Source organism: Lepidochelys kempii, chromosome 2, assembly GCF_965140265.1.
Source record: "Lepidochelys kempii isolate rLepKem1 chromosome 2, rLepKem1.hap2, whole genome shotgun sequence".
Lineage (NCBI taxonomy): Eukaryota > Metazoa > Chordata > Testudines > Cheloniidae > Lepidochelys > Lepidochelys kempii.
The window spans coordinates 181,754,989-181,775,565 of NC_133257.1; the positions used below are offsets into that span (position 1 = coordinate 181,754,989).

Below are 20,577 nucleotides of genomic sequence, written 5' to 3' on the forward strand. Positions count from 1 at the left end.
AGCAGTTGTGTTTGCTTTCAGGGAAAACAATAATTTACTTTTCCCTTTTCTTTTTCTTTTCTTCTTTATTCATTAATTTGTATGTGGTAGCACATAAGAGCTTCAGTTGGATCAGGATCCCATTTTGCTAGGTGCTGTACAAACACAGACCAAAAAAGATGGTTCCTGCCCCAAAGAGTTTACAGTCAAAATAACATCAATAATAATAATAATTCAGGAAAGTACACAAATGGCCTTAGGATGGGATTCTTGGTTTCTTGCATCCAGTGCATTTTGGATCCCTTTAGATATGCTAATAATCCATATGTTGGTTTTGTAGCTAGCTAATATAGATCATCTCAATAAAAAAATTCAGAGTAATATATTATGTGGACATGAAGAGGCTGATCTCACGCCAGCTGAACTCGTACTGACTTTGACGGGACCACGGTCAAGCTCTATATGATTTTATTAGTAGTATTGTTTAAAGTTTGTATTGTGGCAGTACTTAGAGGTCCCAATCAGGTACAGTATCTGTACAAACATATGGCAAATGACAGTCCCTGCTTCATTTTCACCATGTTTAACCAAAACAATATGGATCATAAACCAGGCTATAGGTTGTTCTTTTAGCCCTTCTGTTAACATAATAATTTGCTGCTTACTCACAGTTTTATTTCTTATTGAAAAATATAATATTTCCTTGTGGAAGAAGGAAGGTAATATCTGTAAAGGATGGCAGGATTTGGGGAGCTCTGGTGTATTTGTGTTACACTGATCTGTTGCTGGTTTTGGCATGTCAGTGCTAACATTTTATCAAATAAGATCTGTTTAAATGTATTGCTGCAAGTAAGTAATTGATAACTGCTATTTTTTTAAAGTGGTGTTTACCTATCTGTGTCTTTTTTGATTTCTTGCACCCTTCTCTTTGCTCTCTTAAATCTGAATAATCTGACTGCAGTGTTGTGAGCTAAAAACTGCTGAATCCCTTGGGTACTTTCTGAGATGCTGTGGGGTCTTGCAGGATTTTATGATAACTGTATATCAACTGTACACAACACTTTGTAGATGTGTAGTGGGAATTCCCACAACTTGGGTAGGTTTGTCATAAATCTCGGCTGCTGACAACAGAGATAAACAAATGACCCTTTCTTTTTTATATTTTTGTGCTGGGTGCACATGATATAAAATTATTTTTAAAACCAATATTTTAATACTGTTTTATTTATTTTAATAAAGTTTCAGGGCCTGATCCTGCTCAAATTGAAATTAAAGGTAAAACTCCTATTGACTTAAATTTGAGTTCAGTTCTGCTCCCAGTATCAGGTCAGTGGTTACATTTTCACCTAAATGATTTCTAAGATCCTAAGCCTGCAAACACACCTGGGCTTTAACTTTAGTAACATGAGACATATAATTGGGGCTACTCCATGTGCTTAAGTGTTTGCAGGATCAGACAGAACCTATGGCATTAAGATGCTGATCCTTCAAAGATATACGTACATGCATAACTCTACCAATATGAATAGTCTCAGTGATGTCAATGAGATTATTCATGGGAGTACAGTTATGCAGATGTGTAAATTGCTTCAGGATTAGGGCCTTAAGGTTTTTCTTTATTTTACTATAAAAGTAGCTTTCAACACTAGAACAACAACGGTACTTGAAATTAATAAGTACTATATGATGCCACTGGGAAGATTATCCCTTCATGGATCTTCACTATAAATAACAATTACATCCTTTTCTTCCTGCTGTCAACATTTAAATCGAGTTTATGTGACTTGAATAAAAACACTTTTCAGAAAATCCTTGTAAAGCTTTTAAAGTGCTTCCAGGGATAGATTTTTTTCTTTCTGTCTGTCTTACAAGCTACAGAGAATGTTGGAAAGAAATACCAGTCTTAAAAATTCCTGCATGTACCTTTATACTGTACCCTCCCTCTTTCCTCTCCCTTTTTGCATTGAGAAATGTTTTTGCTTCATTGACTTGGCTAGCCTAACAGACCCATAATGGTCTGGGGATTGAATGTGTATTATTTATGCATTTGTAACAGACAGTAGCAAAGAAACTTTTTTTATTACATTTTCAAACTTGAAATTTGAGCCCGATTCTGCCAACTTTCTGTCTGTACAAAGTACAAATTAAGTCAGTTAAAAGTCATAGGCCTGGAGGGCTTCCAGGATCAGGCCCAATATTAACAAACTGAACAAAAGGTAAATGTAATGAATACACTAGAAGGAACCTAAAGTAATCAGCTTAAACCTTGACTACTGTTGCAGGTAATGTAAAATAACTTACAGTAAACCATACATTTATATCAAAATGTGGCTCCTAAAATCTTTGTAAATGGAACTGAACCTCTCATAGCAAAGTGCTCACTAACTTCACTGGGAGTACTGTGTATTCCAATGGAATGCCTGTGTTTATTTCTCTAATCTATTTGTTCATCAGTTCTCTGTGCACCAGCCGCCCACTATATCTAATTTTGAATCATCCTGCGTTTGGTTTACCAGATATGGTTATGGGAGAAGTCTGTAGATCGGTACAGTTCAAACATGTGGGACCATATATTTCTGTATGATGCAAGGCACATGCAAATGTGTAAAGAGAAAATTACTTGGGACTAACCAGTGAGTTAAAATCCAAAAGAGTGGTTGAGATCTATGGTGCCACAGGCAAAATCTCTGAAGAAAAATCCTCATGGCCAACAGTGCACATTAATATGTGCAAGCAACCATGGGTAGGACACGGGGGATGACCTCCCTCTGTGACTTTCCCATCAAGGTAACTGTTAGTATTCAACCAATGTATAGGCCCCCATTGCTGTGGCAAGAGTTAACTGTGTGTGTTTGGTTTAAGGTAACTGTGCCCAGCAGGTAAACACAGAATGGTCTCTACTCACTCTCCAAACATACATCTGAAATAGTTTGGCTCTTTGATCCTAGTTAGTCATATCTTGGTAAGATTGATTCTCTGTGAAAATGGTGTGCAGTATTGCCAAACCCAACCATTCAGAATCATGAGTCAGGCTCCCAAAAATCACAAGACTGGCTTACAAATCATGAGGTTTAAAAACAATACATCTTGGGTTCTTTTTTATTTACCTTCTGGCTTTTGAGCCAGTAGGGTTAACATTTTTTATCTCTTATCCACAACCATGAGGGCTAAAGACCTTTTTTTAAAATGAAAGCTGAGGTGCTCATGAAATAACATAACTCCAAGAGCTGGGGGTTTAAGATAAACTCCATTTATTACAAGTCTCATGATAAAACCATGAGAGTCAACAACACTGAGTATGGCGCACTGTTTTTCCCATCCCACACCCTCTTTCAGATACGAGGGACCTACCACTCAATGATGTACATCTAGCACTCTTTTTGGGGCAAAGAATCATCTGGAGAAGCAATCGTGCATTGAAAGAGATAACTTGTAATTTCTATCATGGGTCTCAGACCTGGCCCACAGATGTAATGAGAGGATTCCAAGATTGGGCCAAATAAGTCAGTTGAAGAGAATGGGCCAGATCCTCAGATGGTGTTAATCGACATTGACTTAAATGGAATAACTCCAGTTTACACCAGCTGAGGATCTGGGACAACTTCCTTTCATTAAAAGTCACAAACAAATAATAGTATTAAATCATTTTCAGTTACATACAAGTTATATATGCTAAAGAGCCCAGCACTTGTAATTGTTCTGGTCACAACATAAGCCTCTCACACATCCTCTGTGCTTCCTTTCATCCTGCCAGCTTTCCCAAGTAGCAGCTTGTTAACTACATAGAGGCAATGATTTTTTTTTCATGTCAAACCACTGTATCTGACTGCAACCTTTATCTTCTTATTAATGTTATCACAACTAAAGTGACCCAGTGCAGGTGAATATAATTACCAAGCTTCACGTTAATAATAAGAAAAAATACAACTTATCTGGGTTCCCTGACTAGTTCTCTCACTGCAGTATGCCTTTTTCTTTGAGCTGGAGTCATTGTCATTTTAAGCGCTTATTAGTACAGCTGCTGGAAGACATGATCATTTTTTCTTTTGGAAAAAAGACATAACAGTGAAATAATGTCTCTATTTTAGATTATTTTTATCCACTGCTTAGTTTTAGAATTAGAATTAGTTATGCTTATAAAAGAATAATATGCTTAGTGAATGAGAAAGTCTTTAAAAAGATGGATTCTTCATTATATTCCAGTGGGTGAAGAACTCAGTCATGTCTTCTATAATTTTTCATTAGTAGTTATGGTATTTCATGGATGCAGCTTAAGGGAATCCTATATTTCTTGCTTTGCTGGTAGATCAGTGTGGTTCTAAGATTTGAGAAAATACATCTTGGTGAGGCCATTGGATATCGTGAAGGCATAAGACTTATTTTAATTTTGTGTGGATACATGTTTATAAAGTCAGTACCATTTACACAAATCTGACTGTAAGACCTCTGTGTTTGTTTGTTTTTTTAGGTTGTATGTGCACCCTGATTCTCCATTTACAGGGGAACAATTATTAAAGCAGATGGTGTCCTTTGAAAAAGTGAAACTGACGAACAATGAACTGGATCAACATGGGCATGTGAGTAACCTACTCTGTGGTAAGGAGTGAAAAAAAAAAACCAGCACAAATTAGCTATGAGTCTGTTACAGTATGACATTAATTGGCACACTTCTTGGCACTCTGATCCCAATGGCAAAAGTTCAAATGGGCTTTGAGACTGACCTACCCTTCCACCTTTACAAGTGGTCCCTTCATGTCAGTGGCAGTGCAATGGCAGAGGCTTGTGGGAAAGTTTGTACTCATCGGTTTGCCCTCTGCTGGAGATGATCAGATGACTTCAGACTCCCTGGCTTGTCAATTCAACACTTTTCATCAGTGTCACATTTACCTTTTGTGGGAGATGTGTGGCATTACCCATTGCAGTCCAAGGCCATAGACAGCTTGTAAAAAAAGAACTATCTTTAGCTTCCATGATTTATCATTTGTATATTAATTTATTAACGGGATGGATGGGGTAAAGCCCAGATCATCATAGTGTTCTGATCCCATTTCCACTGCTATCAAAGGGGCAGAATCCAGACCTAAATCAGGGGCAAAATCCAGTGTCAAAGAGAAGAGAAAAGAGACACACATGGTTTTGTCTAATAGGTTTCCATCTCTCTTTTGCTTTGACTTGCCCCACTGGATAGTGCTCTGATCTCTTAGACGCTACCAAGTGCCTTGTCATGTATACTTGCAAATCCTGCTCTGTTGAATTTGGTGTCAGTGCCCTAAGCAATCTACATGGGAGGGGTTCAACAGGGGCATGTCTTTTACTTGCTGACCCAAAGTGGACTGGGCTTGGTGTCAGTAATGTAGTCCTGACACACCAGGAAGGGTTAATCCAACACTGAAACAAAGGATGTAAAATTAAAAAGACAAAGTTGCTCCAAAGTCAATTGTGTTGGCTATAGAAACACTCAACCTTTACATAAATTAAACACAGGGCGTCATGGGGTGAACTCGGGCCTTTAAGGGGTTTAAGTCCCCACTGTGATCTGTGCCAGGTTTTCCTCCTAAGTTAACGGGCTTGGAAAAGAGAAAGCAGGTGGCTGGGAGCAGGTGGCTGGGAGCCTGACCTGGTGGGGGAGGATCAGCAGTGGCTCTCTGCTGGGAAACCTTTTCATGGGAAGGCTCAAGACCTTGTGAATTGTCTAACTTGGTGGGAAGAAGTCCTGAGGGAACCCAAGCCTGAAGAGTAGGCTCCGGATGGGAGGGTTTCCTGTACAAGATTTAGACTATGTAAATTAGTGTTAATAAGTGAGACCCCAGGAAGGGAGAGCTGGTTTTGAAAGATAAATTATGGAGGGAGGAGGCATGTAAGATACGAACTAAGGAAACTGAGGCATGGGGATATCAGACATTGGAGACCCCCCTCCTCCTACAGTGGGTTATTTACTGCTTTTTCAGAGTGTTTGATAAAGCAGGTTGCTGTTTGAATTGTCCAGTAGGAATATTTCCAGTATGAATGAGAGTTTTAAGGACAGCAGTGTTGAGCCAAAGCATTTTCATGGGAAATACCTCCTGAAAGCAAAAAAAGAAAAGAACAGATGCCAACACACTATTCTTTTCTAAAGAGCTGTAGGTATATTTTTCTTAAATCCTCTCCCCACACACTTTTCTGGCTAGCATGTTTTTGTTTTTGTTTTTTGCTCTTGTTCCATAAGAGATCTCTAGAAGCAAAGCCGGTTTTTTGTTTTTGTTTTGTTTCAATGAGTGTAGGATCATGCCCTAAGATCTTGATCCTGCAATGAGATCTGTGTGGCTGAATGTTGTGCATGCAAAGGCCACTGACATCAGTGAGGCTCCAGGTGGGTAAAGGGATGCCCTTGTGTAGAATTCATTGTAGGAGTGAAGCATTTATTTTCTTAAACGATCTAAGACATTTTTATATATGTATATAAAATCTGACAGTCTACATGCTGTAACAAATATATTTTTTGTAAACGCAAGGCAGTTCATTTTAAAAAAATCACTTTCCTGAGCTAATGCTGCAAACGATCACTTTATAGTGAAACCCACTTCTGTGAATACCACACAAGGGGACAATCCTGCACAAAGAACACACACTGGCGTAGCAAATAGTCCGATAGAATGGCTACGAGTGCTGCTGATGTCATCTCCTTATGCAATTATTAAGGGCCAGATTGCAACTTTCAAAGCAACAGCAACATGTTTGGGAGGGGCGTGGATGTGCCCTGAATTTGGCTTTGTCTCCACTAGCACTTTTGTCCGTCAGGTGTGTGGGAGAAAAACCCCACACCACTGACTGACATAAGTTTCATTACTGCTGCTTGTTGAGCGTGGTTTAATTATGCCACCAGGAGACTCTCTCCCGTTGGCATAGACCAGCTACACGGGACATGTTACAGCGGCAGAGTAGTGTGGACATAGCCTTAGTGGAAGTGGCTGCAGCCACTCTACCTGAGGAGAGTCAGGCAGTGAGAATGCCTCTGGTGGTGTTGGAGACAGCACCTCCACCTCCTTTTTGGAGGTGCAGTCTATGTTCTCCCCCTCATTTGGTTAACTAAAGCATGTAGCAGGATGGAAGGGCCTGTCCATACCCTCACCCACGCCTACCCTTTTTGCGGTATGTGGTAACACGGCTAGTACTATGACTCCCTCAAATCTTGCATCAAGGAATACAACCACTTGGATCATGACTACCCCCTGCACAGGTGGAGAATCAGAGAAACAAGGCAGAGAACTTTCCTCTTTTCTTGCTCACGTGTGCAGGGAGCCACTAGAGTCTGATCCTAAATCTGCTGGGCACCAATGTACCATAAGATGATGGCATTTCCATAAAGGAAGATCTCACCAAAGACAAAGGACCTGACAGTGCATCCCGGTTGCATGCAACACTCCTGTTTACATCCAGTGCCACACAAGGACTATAGTACCAGGTCCAAACGCTGTGGGAAGAACATATTGGTCTATGTATTTATTTTAGAACACTCTCCATTTAATTTTTGTGTCCTTTTATGTTGGAGTAGTTGTCAATATGTAAATACCATCACCAGATACTGTATAGACCTATGAAACAAATTCATTCTATGAAGCCTTTGAAACAGATGGTTCTTTGAATTATGGCAATGATATTTTTGAGTTAAGCAGCTTTGATTTTTAGGCCTTCTGAAATGGCACCTTTGAATTTAAAAAGCTCCTTTTCTCTGACTGGTTCTCTTATTTGGCCTATTAAAATGTTCATTGCATTTGACGAGCCATATTGGCTCATGAGGGAGTCTTAATGGCCTTAAAATGCCTTAATATTTTCGGTTTTCAGATACAAAAGTTGAAACTATGCTAACCCCTGTTTTTTATGGTCACTTGTTCTTTCCATCCCCTGAAAGACACTTCTGGTTGTTGTTACAGGATGTAAAGTGGTGAGGTGTTCTATTTGTAGAAGGGTTCTTTTTCTGAAACAAAATCCACCTGAAGTGAAGAAATGTTCTTTTTTAATTTTAAGCTTAGCATTTGTTTTTCTTCTCTTATTCTGAGACTTCTGGACTTGTATCCTTAATATACATAACAACAGTGATGGCACTATTTGTATTCAGTCTATGCACTGGGCAGTAGTCTTTTCATTGTGTGCATGACATAAAGTTTGTTGCAAGGAAACACACAGTAAAACTCTGCATTTGTATGTGTCTCTGGTTTACATCTTAGAACTAAGAGTAATTATAGAAATAATATGTTGAACACTTTTGTTTTTCTTTCTATTTATGGAACATTTGTGAATGATTTTTCTCAAATGTATTTTAAAAGGCTGGTAAAATTTTTCACAAATTTCATATACTTTATGGCTTGCTACTTATGCCTTGCTGTGATTGGTTACATATATCACATGGTATTATTTCCATTCCCTGATTAGACCAGCTCTGAGTATAACTCTTGCATGGCATTTGTGCTAGAGAAACTTGATTGCATGCGTGTTCCCAGAAAATGCACACACAGGGTATCAACATGGCTTATGAGTAATCATTTCATCTGGGATTTTCAAAGTAGCCTATGGGAGTTAGACACTAACTTTCTTCAATGGACAATGGGTGCCTAAATCACTTAAGCTACGTTGAAAATCTCAACCTATAAATGTGAATAAATATTAGTGGACACTTATTTGCAGTATTCACCCAGCTCTAATATTTACGAGCCTTGCCACATTCACTGTTCATCTAATACATACATGAGTAGACTTATCTCTGTCTGGCATACACAGAGTAGTATACATGTGCACCTAAGGTATATGCACTTGTGTGGTGGCAGTACGGGGGAGGAGGGGAAGAGGTGTAAACAACTACAGACACAAAGAAGGGGGGTGAGATCAAATAAACTTGAGAACTACTGACTTAAACTATCATTCATATAACTTTTGAATTGGGCGCAGAGTACAGCGTTTCTTTATGGCTGATGCGCTTCATGAACCAGGTTGTTTATGAAAGTTTTGTATGCAAGAAGAGAAAGGGGCACTGAAATGCACTATCTGGAGGGCTAAGAGTGACACACAGTTGGGAGTGGATAAAGAAGACAAAAGAGCAGTGAGGTGAAAAACTCTGGAGCAGCCTAGGGGATGGAAGGGGAAGTGGGAGAAGGGCAGAGAAGTAGATGAGGTGATGTTTTGTGCAGTGTCTTGAAGGTGAGAGCAAGGAGCTTGAAATCAATGCAGAAATAGAGTGCAAGCCAGAGTCAGGAAGAATACTGAAATGGTAAACGTTTGCTTACTACACAAAGCACTAAAACGATGTCTCATTCTCATGATGATTGTAATGCACTAAATTCTGCTCTCCATTGCACATGTGCATCCCCACTGAAATCAGAGTACAAGTCAGAGCAGTACTTGGCCCAATGGGAGGAGAAAAAGGTACAGTAGGAATCGACTGATGTAACAAAGCTGATGCAAGAGCACAGCTGTAATGCAATAGGTAACCTGCATTATTTACTGAGTTATCAAGAAAGACTGTGTTTCTCCTGTTGACTTTCAGTTTAACACTTTTCTTTGAATGTAGATCGGCTATTCCAGATGATGTACTGAATTTCCTGTGAGCTCCTTGCAGCCCTGTAAAATGGAACTACCTACCCAATCCCACTGCCAGTTTAGTCTCAAAGCTGTGATTATATCTAGAATGAAAAATGGTGCAAACCTAACTCTACATTTCATTTTTATATTCTAGTATTGTGATTAGAAACTGGGCAAATAGAACTCAGCCCGATGCCAACGGAAGTGAATGGGTGTCTTTCCTATGGTTTCAGTGGGCACTGAAGTCAGTTAATTGGAGGATTAGACAAGAATGGATTTTTTTCCACAAGCAAATGTTAATGAAGAAAAACGGCAAAATTTGCAACAAATATTCCCTTTGATGCGTTACTCATGGTCCTCCTCTGCTTTTTGATTTCTGTTAGTTTAGCAGTCAGATTTGAGTATATAGGACAAGCTGCTTTAAAAGCCAGGTTTGCACCATAAGCACCTGATTTATTTTTCCAAAGGAGCCACAAGCTGGCATCATTTTGTATGTGTTCACAACTTTGTAGTTGCCCACTCCTGTGTGTACACTTTTCAAGCACTCAAACTTGCCTAGGCAGTTAATAACTTCAAACACCTTTGCACATAAGTGATAGAATGTGCACATGTCAAACCTAGCTCCTGGATGAACAAGTGTTAATTCTTGGAGAGAGTGTGCTCAGGAATTTTGTGCACGCATAAAAGGAGGCCATTTTCTGAAATTTATGCCTTAATGGCCTGGTTATCAGAAGTGAGCACCCATTGAAGTCAAAGGAAGCGGAGGTGCTCAGCATCTCTGACAGTCAGCTCCTATGTATCTACATTACTGCTGCCATGGTGTAGCCCTGTAACTTTAATGTGCGCTGGCTTTTTACAGTCATGTTCTGTTCAAGTTGTCTTAATCTTAAACTCAGGACAACCTTTTGTAACTCTTTGCTTCAGATCATTTTGAACTCCATGCACAAGTACCAGCCCAGGGTGCACATCATTAAGAAGAAAGATCACACTGCCTCCTTGCTAAATCTGAAATCTGAAGAGTTCAGGACGTTTATCTTTCCAGAAACAGTTTTCACAGCAGTCACTGCCTACCAGAATCAGTTGGTGAGTGTGATGCTAGATCATTTTTAGAACTCTCATTAACTTGTCTAAAGTTCTCTGTGTTAATAAATTCCCCCTTTTAATTCAGCATAGACGTCTCTCTGATGTTAGAGAGCTCGCAAGGACTTTTTTCCTCTCTTTGGGCCTGATCCTGCTCGCTTTCCATTCAAGAGTAATTCGTATATACATGTGTACTTCTAATAACCACAGGTGCTGGAAGTAGGGGTGCGGCCCAGCTTGACGTGGTTTCCATTAAATCCAGTTTGATTCAATGGCTCTCAGCACCTCCACTATACAAACGGTTCCAGCACCCCTGTTAATAACGTCAATGGATTAATAGAACAACAGCTACTCAGAGAACAATAAGAATTATTCACAGGTAAAGGTTACAGAAACAAGCCTTTTAGTTTGAATCTTTATTTCTACGTGGATAAAGCTGTGGCCCATTATTGTTTAGTACTTTTCAAATTAACCCTATCAGTTCACCTTGGGGCTGTTCCAACTTCCAATGATCCTATGTCAGAGAGCTTTTGGCTGAGCTATATCCTGGCTTGGATATATTGACTGACTGGACTTTAAAAATTGACTAATTAAGCTACAAGGGTAACATGTAAGGGAAACAACCCAGAAATAGGCCTTTCTCACTCTGGCTAAATAATACCAGTTATACATTTGAATATCAAACTGGTACGCCAATGAATAACATCCACAAAATGGACTAGGATCATAACAATGGAACCTGCTTTTAACATTGGATGTAATAAGTAAATTTAGAAAGGTTGTAAACAATGGAATGAAAACACTTCAGTGGGAATTGGATAAGGCCTTTAATATTGAAGTCAATAGAAAGACTCCTACTGACTTCTCTGGGCGTTGGATCACATCCTAAAAGAGAATAGCTAACGCACTAGCTAACTTTCTTGCCTACATTAAAAACGTTTAGATTAGTAATGTGCCAAATACCTTCCCAGATGTTCGGACTGTATGATCACAGACTCAGAGTACTCTGTCTAAAATGTACAACATTTCCTAACAGAAAACAAAGCTTCCAGTTGCGGTAAATGGAATGAAGCTACTGTGTGTTGTAGAGAATAAGCAATGTAAATAAATATTGTACTGTACCTTAGGCACCTCTTTAGATCATATTCATAGAGTGTAAGGCCAGAAGGGATCACTAGCTCATGTAGTCTGACCTACTATTTTAAAAATTCTTTCTCTAAGGATATGACTTGGAGTTCCTACAGTTATGACATACACCAAACCTAGCTTAATATCTGCCCCAGAGCTCAAAATGTTTCCATTTAAACTCACATTTATAACTGAATGCAAAAGAAAATTAGTCATGCAGTAATCTAGATAGTACACCAGCAAGAAATTTGTTTAGAAAAGGGCGTTCAGTTGACTTTCTGTAGAAATCAGCCAAATTTTAAAAATCCAATTTAAAACTGGAATTTACTTCTGTACAATAGATTGGTGCTTATCGCTGACATTTAGATCATGGCCATTTCTAAACAAAACTTCCCTAAGTACATACAATGAATACTACAAAATTTCTCAATGGAACATCTCTGGAACCCCTAGAGATTGATGCTGTCATTCTATTTATGACTAATGAAAATGGAACATTTTTTCATTTCTGCCATTTCTTTCCTTGCTGTTTTAAGGGGGGCTGATTACATTTCTGCAGGTTATTAGATAAAAGCTAAATACATTACACTTTCAACAAACTATCTCATATTTTAAGATTTAAAGGGCATACATTTGTTTAACAGTCAAACCACTGCTACAGAGTTGAATTGTAGGTCAAATTTCATTTTTAAATGCTTTCTAGCAGATGTTCTTCTGATTGTTTGTGAGACAGTCTCTGAGGATAAATGTTATTTCTATGTGAGATCAGAAATGGTTGTGAGTCTCATGTGGAATGGTTTCAGAGTAACAGCCGTGTTAGTCTGTATCCGCAAAAAGAAAAGGAGGACTTGTGGCACCTTAGAGACTAACCAATTTATTTGAGCATAAGCTTTTGTGAGCTACAGCTCACTTCATCGGATAGGACAAGTTTCACTCGGGGGATGTCATACCAAGTCATTAGTATTAGAGAAATGGCAATCTGATTAGCACAAAAATAGATTTAAGTCGGTTTCCCTCAAGATTCCTGGATTCATAGATTCCAAAGCCAGAAGGGACCACTGTGATCCTCAAGCTGCCCTTCTGTAGAACACAGGCCATAGAACTTCCCCCGAAGAATTCCTTGAGCAGATCTTTTAGACAAACATCCAATCTTGATTTAAAAATTGTCAGTGATGGAGAATCCACCGCGATCCTGAGGAAGTTGTTCCTATGGTTGACATGATTTGCCCAAACCTACACAATGTGTCAGTGTCAGAACTAGTGGTTTCGGGAGGAGTCCTATCCCAAATCGGTCTGAAAAATCTAAATCTCAAAATTTTTCATGAGCCTGGTTTGGATTAATTGAAACATGTTGTTCTGATTTTGACCTTTTTAAAAAAAATATAACCTCCCCCCTAAAATTTCAAAACAAAAAGTAGCTTTGAACCAAATTATTAAACTTTTCATATCAGAAATGTCAAAACGGGACATTTTGACAAATTTGAACTTTATTGCAAACCTGTTTTTGAATTGGGAGATTTGTCGAGATCAACCCTTTTCTATGCACCGTTTCAGTTTTGAAAATCAGCATTTTCCAAAGGGAAAAAACATCAGAACATTCCCAACCAGCGCTAGTGATGAACATTTATTTGCATTATGGGAATGCCTAATAGCCCCAGCTGAGATTGGGGCCCCATTGTGCTTGAATAATCCATACTAACACACTATAACTCCTGGTCCTCATAAACCCGCATAGTAAGAGTCAGTCCCTGCCCCCAAAAGCTTGAACTCTAAATAGACAAGGCAAGGAGTAAGAGAGGAAACAACAGCACAGAGAGTTGAAGTGACTTGCTCAAGGTCACACAGCAGGTCAGTGACAGAGGGTGAAATCCAGACCACACTGAAGTCAATGGGAGTTTTGCCATGGCCATCAATGGAGCCAAGATTTCACCCCAAGTCTCCTGACTGCAGTCCAGTGCACTATCTACTAGACGAGGCTGCCTATATATTTGTAGTTCCTAGTTCCCAGACTTGTTGTAGTCAGATCACTAGACCACACCTTGCATTTGTATAATATAGATAGCAACTTGAAAAAAACCCATCAGTCCTCCTTTGCTTTCCCTAGTTTTCATAAACCTTCCCTCCCACTCCTCGGACTTCCTGCCCGGAAGAGTGGTCTCTCAGAATGAAGAGTCAGATTTGGCTGTAATCTTCTCTGGTTTCAGATGGGTCACCCAGCACTAATATATCCTTGCTCTATGAAAGCATGTGAACATTCAGGGAGTTGGAATTGCTTGTTTTAATTTCTGAATCTTCAAGGCCCATTTTTAAGCAACGTGGTGACCAATATACCACAGGCCTTTTACGGGGAGGCCAGGATGAAATTGGTGATGATTCTTCAGTGGTGCTAATCTCTGTTAACACAGGAGATTCTGAGTTCCCTGGACTCTCATTGGCTTCAACTGGAGCTGATGGCACTCACAGCTTTGTGAGAGATGATCAGGCTTCAAACCCTTGCTTCCAGTAGCCTTTTAATTCCATCAGGGCAAAATATATTTGGCAAACCTAATTTTTGTTGCATCCTTCCAAATTTTAAGCACAGAATCTGCCTATTGAAAGCAAAAGTACAGATTTGATCAATTTTATCACAAAACCAATTGAAACCACCAATGACAATTTTGGGTAGATGGGTACACAAAGAATTCTTTACAATGACTCAACAGGCAGTATGACAGCAGGGGACAAAATTTACTGGAATAACTCAAATAAATCACAGGAAGGCAAATCCATCCCCGGTGTAAGCCAAAGCAACTCTATTGGTTTCTCAGGATGACTGCAGTTTTTCCTTTAAAGTTTTGAAGAGCCAGGGATATCTTGGCCAAAAGAGCATCTCTCCTTATCCTGTTCCTCCCCCTTACCACACTCTTACACCCATATGTTACACGACTATATAAATGGATTTGGATGGAGCATTATTGGCAGAAAATGGCACCTGCATCTGCTTGCATAACATAATTTTGCTATAAGATCAATACATATTTAAAGAGCTCCTAGACAAGTTTTAATCACATTAAATGGCAACGAACACAAATTCTATCTTTTTTCCCCACAGTTGCTTCTGGAACAAAGCTCCTGCCTATTATGTTCTGTTGGTTGCATTTTCTGGTTTCTCTGTCTTCTCTGATAATGCCTATAAGGTCCATAGGGGTGTTTATGTTTTATACATATACAGGGCCCAATCCTGAGAGGTGTGGAAGACATTCAGCAGCTCTGAGGATCAGGCCAGGAAGGCTTGGGGTTCTCAAAGGAAGCTTTCTTGCACATCTCTTTTGAAAATGAGAGGCTGTTGCTGTTTAAGCCAATAGCTGAATTTGAAGAAGGGGAGAAAGTTTTTGGTTAAGATAGCCAATCTCGTAAGACTGTAATTGTTTTAGTAGGGTCACTCTTTTAACTCAGCCTTACCAAATCTGGTTTTAACTGTGACATTTTCCCCCGCCTCTGTACAAAACAGTGCCAGTGTCTCTGTGTGTGGTTTATTAGGCTCGGCTTGGACCAGTTATATTAAAGTCAAAATTGTCGGGGCTGCTTGAGACAATGCTTTAAAATCAGCAGGGCCAGCAGATTGTGGGCCCCTCCCCCTCCAAAGTAGGTTGCAATACCAATGTAGTGTTTACTGCTCTTGTTTCAGTGCTGCATGTATGACCTGTTTTGGGCTGATGGAGATTGTTTTGGAGACAATAGCTTGAGACTCCTGTAGAATCAAAATATTTCCCTCTTTACCATAGCCACATATGGGGCACCTCACAGGCTTCCCCTGCTTCTGTTTAAATCTACTATTCCCCTAACTTCCTCCATCAATACACACAACTCTTTTGGACCCATGACCTAGCCCTGCCTTGTCAGTTATCATGACACTGGACTTTGGGACAGATGCCAGAAAGGAAGCCTGATTTGTCCTCTCACTTACATCAGTTTTACACCAGTGTAATGCCATTGACTTCAGTGGAGCGACTCCTGATTTATCCTGGTATGAGAGGAGACTCAACCTTTGAATCCTGAGCTTTGATGCTGGTGGTGCCAATTCAGTGGCTTCACAGAAGCCCCCATGTTTGCTTGATCCAGTCCAGAGAGTAGTCATAAAAGAAATGGGAATGTGGATACACGTAGCTGTGAGGTCATGAGGATGGATTGGTAAAAACTTTGAACACTGCAATACCTTGGTCCCACAATCATGTTGTGTTGCTCTTTTCTGTGTTTCCAGATAACCAAGCTGAAAATTGACAGCAACCCTTTTGCTAAAGGATTCCGGGACTCTTCCAGACTCACTGATATCGAGAGGTAATGGGGACTTTCTGTTTACTTTCTATGCAGATAAGATAAAGAGAAGAGAGAGTTTGTAGGAAAAAGCATCCTTTCAACTCCTGAGAAGCTGTGCATTTTAACGTTATCTTGTTGCATATAGTAAGTCTCCTCCACCTCCTTTAAAAATGCTTATAAAACTTATGAAGACAGAGCTGTTTTGAGCCTTGACAGCTGCTCCAGCTGAGTCTGATCTATTCCTCTCTCTGATGCTGCTTCTTAAAGGGGTCACTTTTATGGCTTCCATTTTTCTTAAACTGCAGAATGCAAAGCATCCTTCTTATCATGCCATTCAGTCCTATTGAAGGTGATGAGCTGGGCCTCCGGGAAATGTGATCTATGGTACTGTAAAAAAAAAAGCCCTTGTATTGTCCACTGTTCCCCAAAAGGAAAAAGAAAATGAGTGCTTTCCAAAATATACTGTTAAAACTGCATTAACATTTCTGCCCCTTTGGTCCTAGCACTTGGTGTAGCTTTCATGTGACCTGTTTTAGAAATTCCAGATACGGAAGTCAGCAAGTGCTGCTGTCCGGACAAATCCATAACCCTCATTTTGATGGCAGAGATACCACTTTTGTTTAATTTGAGATTGTAATGCAAGCTTCATTCTGGGGGAGAATGTGTCTGGAGACTGCTATGAAGTTTGTGTCTATGAGTTGCCTCTAGTCAGTGGATACTTAGCCTTGTCATGTGATGAGGGCATTAATACAGACCCATGTTGGGTGCGAAGGACTAGGAAATAAAGATCAGTTCCTTATCAGTGCTCCTTTAGGTCATGCCTTTACTAGACAGAGCCATATGTAAACTAAAATTTTGGCAAAAATGGATCAAATTAAGCCACCAGACTCCTCCAGTCTGGAAGAGGATCTTACCGAGAACTGAAGGAGGTGGTTACAGCACTTTCAAAATTTCCTAGTAGCAAGTGATACTGGGAAAAGACTGAGAGAATGAAATCCTCTAGAGTCTACACTCCTATGTGTGGCTGGCCCAGAAGCACTGATGATCTACAGCAGTGTTTTCCAACGACTGGTCCATGGACCGCCGTCGGTCCCTAAGATCTCCCTGATGCAGTTTAGGAAGGCAGCAACCTGGTATCAAAAAGATTGAGTAACATTGATCTATAGTTCATCCCTGTGTGAGCCTGAAGGGGATTGCAAAGTGCTGTCTGAAATCATTACAAAATGTCAGGAATGCTTTGATCCCAGCAAGAATATTACTTGGGGAAAGGCACATGTATTGTCTAAGAAACTGGCTGTCAGGCAAGATCATTGACTAGTAGCTTTATTACATAGGTATGTAATGTAAGTTATGTGACTTTAAACAGTTAGACGGGTGAATTAGAGGTTGAATTATGTGTGGTATAATGGATAATTAGGGCAAAGAACAGTTACTGTGATAAATGGTATTTGCATAACACAGGAAATATGTGCAGGGCTAGTGAAAACTGCTTTCCAAATGAAAGTCTTAGTAAGCAGTGAACAAACTGAAGTGCATCTAATTAAAAAAGCATACCGTGGCATAATGACAGCAGACTAGGGTAAACAAATTGCAGTGACCGGATTTGTTTGACAAGTGATAGTAGGAAGAGCAGAGGACTACCACATGATCCCTTTCCAACACGAAATGTGATCCTCTCAAACAGGGAACCCAAAAGGCCCAACAAGAGCATGAGAGAGTAATTCTGAATAGGCAGCCAACAGAGAATGCTTAGGCGCCTCCAGGCATATAAACGGATTGGGACTATAGTGAGGAAATTGCTGGCTGTGATGGGAGTTTTTACAAAGGACATCCAAAAATAACAGCACATGGCATGTAGTCAGGGAAGTCAAGCATAATCCACGGTGCCATTTTGATTATTGAGAAGTGTGAGAACAGAGCCCGAGACAGCCTATCCTGGTCAGGCATGAATGCTGCCATCAAAGATAAGGTATCCAATTGTAATACCACGTGTAATACAAGAAATGGATTGTGAAAACCTTGAAGCCACAGGAGATTCCTGATTTTCCTTTAGTCCATGGCAGGCTCACATCTATTTTTCAATTAAATGGGAAAGAGTCCATCTTATTAGTGGTCTATGGCATTTTAAAAATTACACTGTTGCACAACACATCAAGTAGCAAAGTAGTAAAAGTGTGACACACAAGAGTGCTGATAAGAGACTGGTTGAGGTTTTTTATTTATTTCCTATCCTTATTCTAATAGATCAGAACTGTAAAAGGTTTTTTTCTGTTCATAGACATTAAAATACCCCAGCATGTTACAATAGGAAATGTAATGTCTATAAGTGTTACTTCTGTAAGCTGCACATCTGCAATCATAGTATAGTATGTTTTTATAAGAGCCAATGATAGCACCATCAAAAGCAGGGGTAGTCTATTTTTTGTCAAGGTCCAACTTTCTTGGTCAAGGTATAGTCAATGTCCAGACTCCAGGGAAAATAATAATGATAAAATACTAAGTAAATAAAAAGATTTTGGGGTCTGTTCAAAAGCACCTGGTGGTCCGGATTTGGCCTCTGGTCCACCTATTGACTACCCCTGGCCTAAAATGACAGCTAAATAAGCTAGACAGAAAGAAAAAGAAATAGGAAAAATAAGATCTAGCGATCCCATGCGATGGAGAATAAGGCAGTATAATTTTTTTCATATTTGACACCCATTAAAAGTCATGCATTACAATATTTTAGGCAATAGATTGAATGATGCAATTTGAGTTTTGTCTTGCTATAATAATAAATAGCTTCAACACGGCCACCACTTGAAATAAACAATATTGTTATTGTATTTCTATGTCCGGGAGAAGAATATGCAAGATAAATACACATTCACACATCTCTTTATAGTTGAAAATTTGACTAGATGTTGCAAGTAGATTTTCCAGTCAATGCATGGGCTTCCCAAAGCAGATATGCATACAGTGCATGCATGAATAAATTGAAATGTTGCACAGTGATCTTAATGATCTCCAATCTGTGAAGCATCCCATGATGTAAGGGCCAAAAGAGCACTCATTCATCATCAGCTGCAAGATTTTAGGATGACCTAAGTAGTGTGAAAGTGGACAAAGCTTTGGATTTCATTTCCAGGTATTTAAGTCTGCTTTTTCCTAAACAGCCTGTGGGGAGGGACACAAATCAGATCAATTGATCTTTAGAGACCTGAAGAAATTAAATTAGTCTGGAGTCAGTTACTGCACTAAACCATCTAGTAATTGGATTGCTCCTTGTTACTGATTGAAAACAGCCCCTATCTGTAACAATATAGGGAGCTTTTCTTTATAGTAGATCTGAGAAAAAAACACATCTTTTTATGACATGATGACAGAAATTGCACTTTTCTAACCTAATTGAATACGATTTTATAAATATGTGACTTTAACGATTTGAAGTTTCCTGTTCCAGATTTACGATCACTATGTAGGAAATCCAAACTGAAAATGCCTTTAGGATTGAATCTGTTTGCATTGTACATATTGAAGTTACAACAATATAAATAAGGACAATGGAGTGTGCAAAATGGTATAGACTTTGGGCACCTGTAACTATTGATATTAGTATACTTGCTCTCATTTCTATTCAAATAACTGAACATAGTCTTCTTTTCCTGGTAGCTTTCCATTCATAACTTTTATCGAGTAAAAATGTTCGGTGGCTGGGGTATATTTCAAATTTACACATTTAGGTTGTGAGATTCCTTTGTAATCATTAGAAGTGAACAAAGAGACTCTATTCTCTTTCCACAAATTACTTTTTCTGGCAATCTATCTACGCTCACTCTGGGCAGACTTTATCCAGAGGCACTGTGTCTTAGAAAAATCACTGACTCACCCACGGACACTGGCCCTTTTTATTTATTTTTTTGTCTTCAATACTTGCTCTGTTGTAGGTTGGTTCCTTCAGCCAGTGCCTTTAAAAAGTTAAATTTAACGACAAGTATCACACTGTGGTATATGACATACCATGGTGTCAACCATAGTATATCAGGCACTGTGGTGTGGTCACGGTTGGTGAATGCCAGGGGTCAAAGTAACTTAACGGACTTACTGGTACACAGGGTAGCTGGGGTCCTGGGCAAGGGCGGGGGGAGGGCGGGGGAGGCTCTGGGCCCCCGGAAGGTGCGGAAGGGGTGGGGCTGGGGCCAGACTCCCCCAGCCAGCCCTGCAGCGCTGCTGGCTCGTGCCACCTGGGGCTCTGGTGGCGATTTAAAGGGCCCAGGGCGCCAGCTGCTGGCACGGTAGCGGTAGCAGTGGCTGGGAACTTCAGGCCCTTTAAATCACCGTCAGAGCCCTGGGCCCTTTAAATCGCCCCTGGAGCCCCCTGGTAGAGGCGGCGGCCGGGAGCCCCAGGGCTCCGGCAGTGATTTAAAGGGCCAGGGGCTCTGGCCGCTGCCGGGAGCCCCGGGGCCTTTTAAATTGCCAGACCCTTTTGCCCTGCCCCCCTGCATTAGCGGCCCTCCCGGTACGGTCGGCTGTATACCAGCTTTCTGACCGGTACGCCGGACC

At 40.1% G+C, this 20,577-nt stretch overlaps 1 protein-coding gene across 1 annotated transcript in view; it reads left to right on the forward strand.

Annotated features, from left to right (window-relative positions):
* The window catches only part of TBX20 (T-box transcription factor 20), a 45,047-nt gene that overhangs the window by 8,981 nt on the left and 15,489 nt on the right, over window positions 1-20,577 (forward strand). Inside the window, exons 4-6 of the mRNA XM_073329492.1 lie at window positions 4,448-4,556; window positions 10,456-10,614; window positions 15,980-16,056. Coding sequence (XP_073185593.1) covers window positions 4,448-4,556; window positions 10,456-10,614; window positions 15,980-16,056 — 345 coding nt within the window. The remainder of the gene's footprint in view (window positions 1-4,447; window positions 4,557-10,455; window positions 10,615-15,979; window positions 16,057-20,577) is intronic.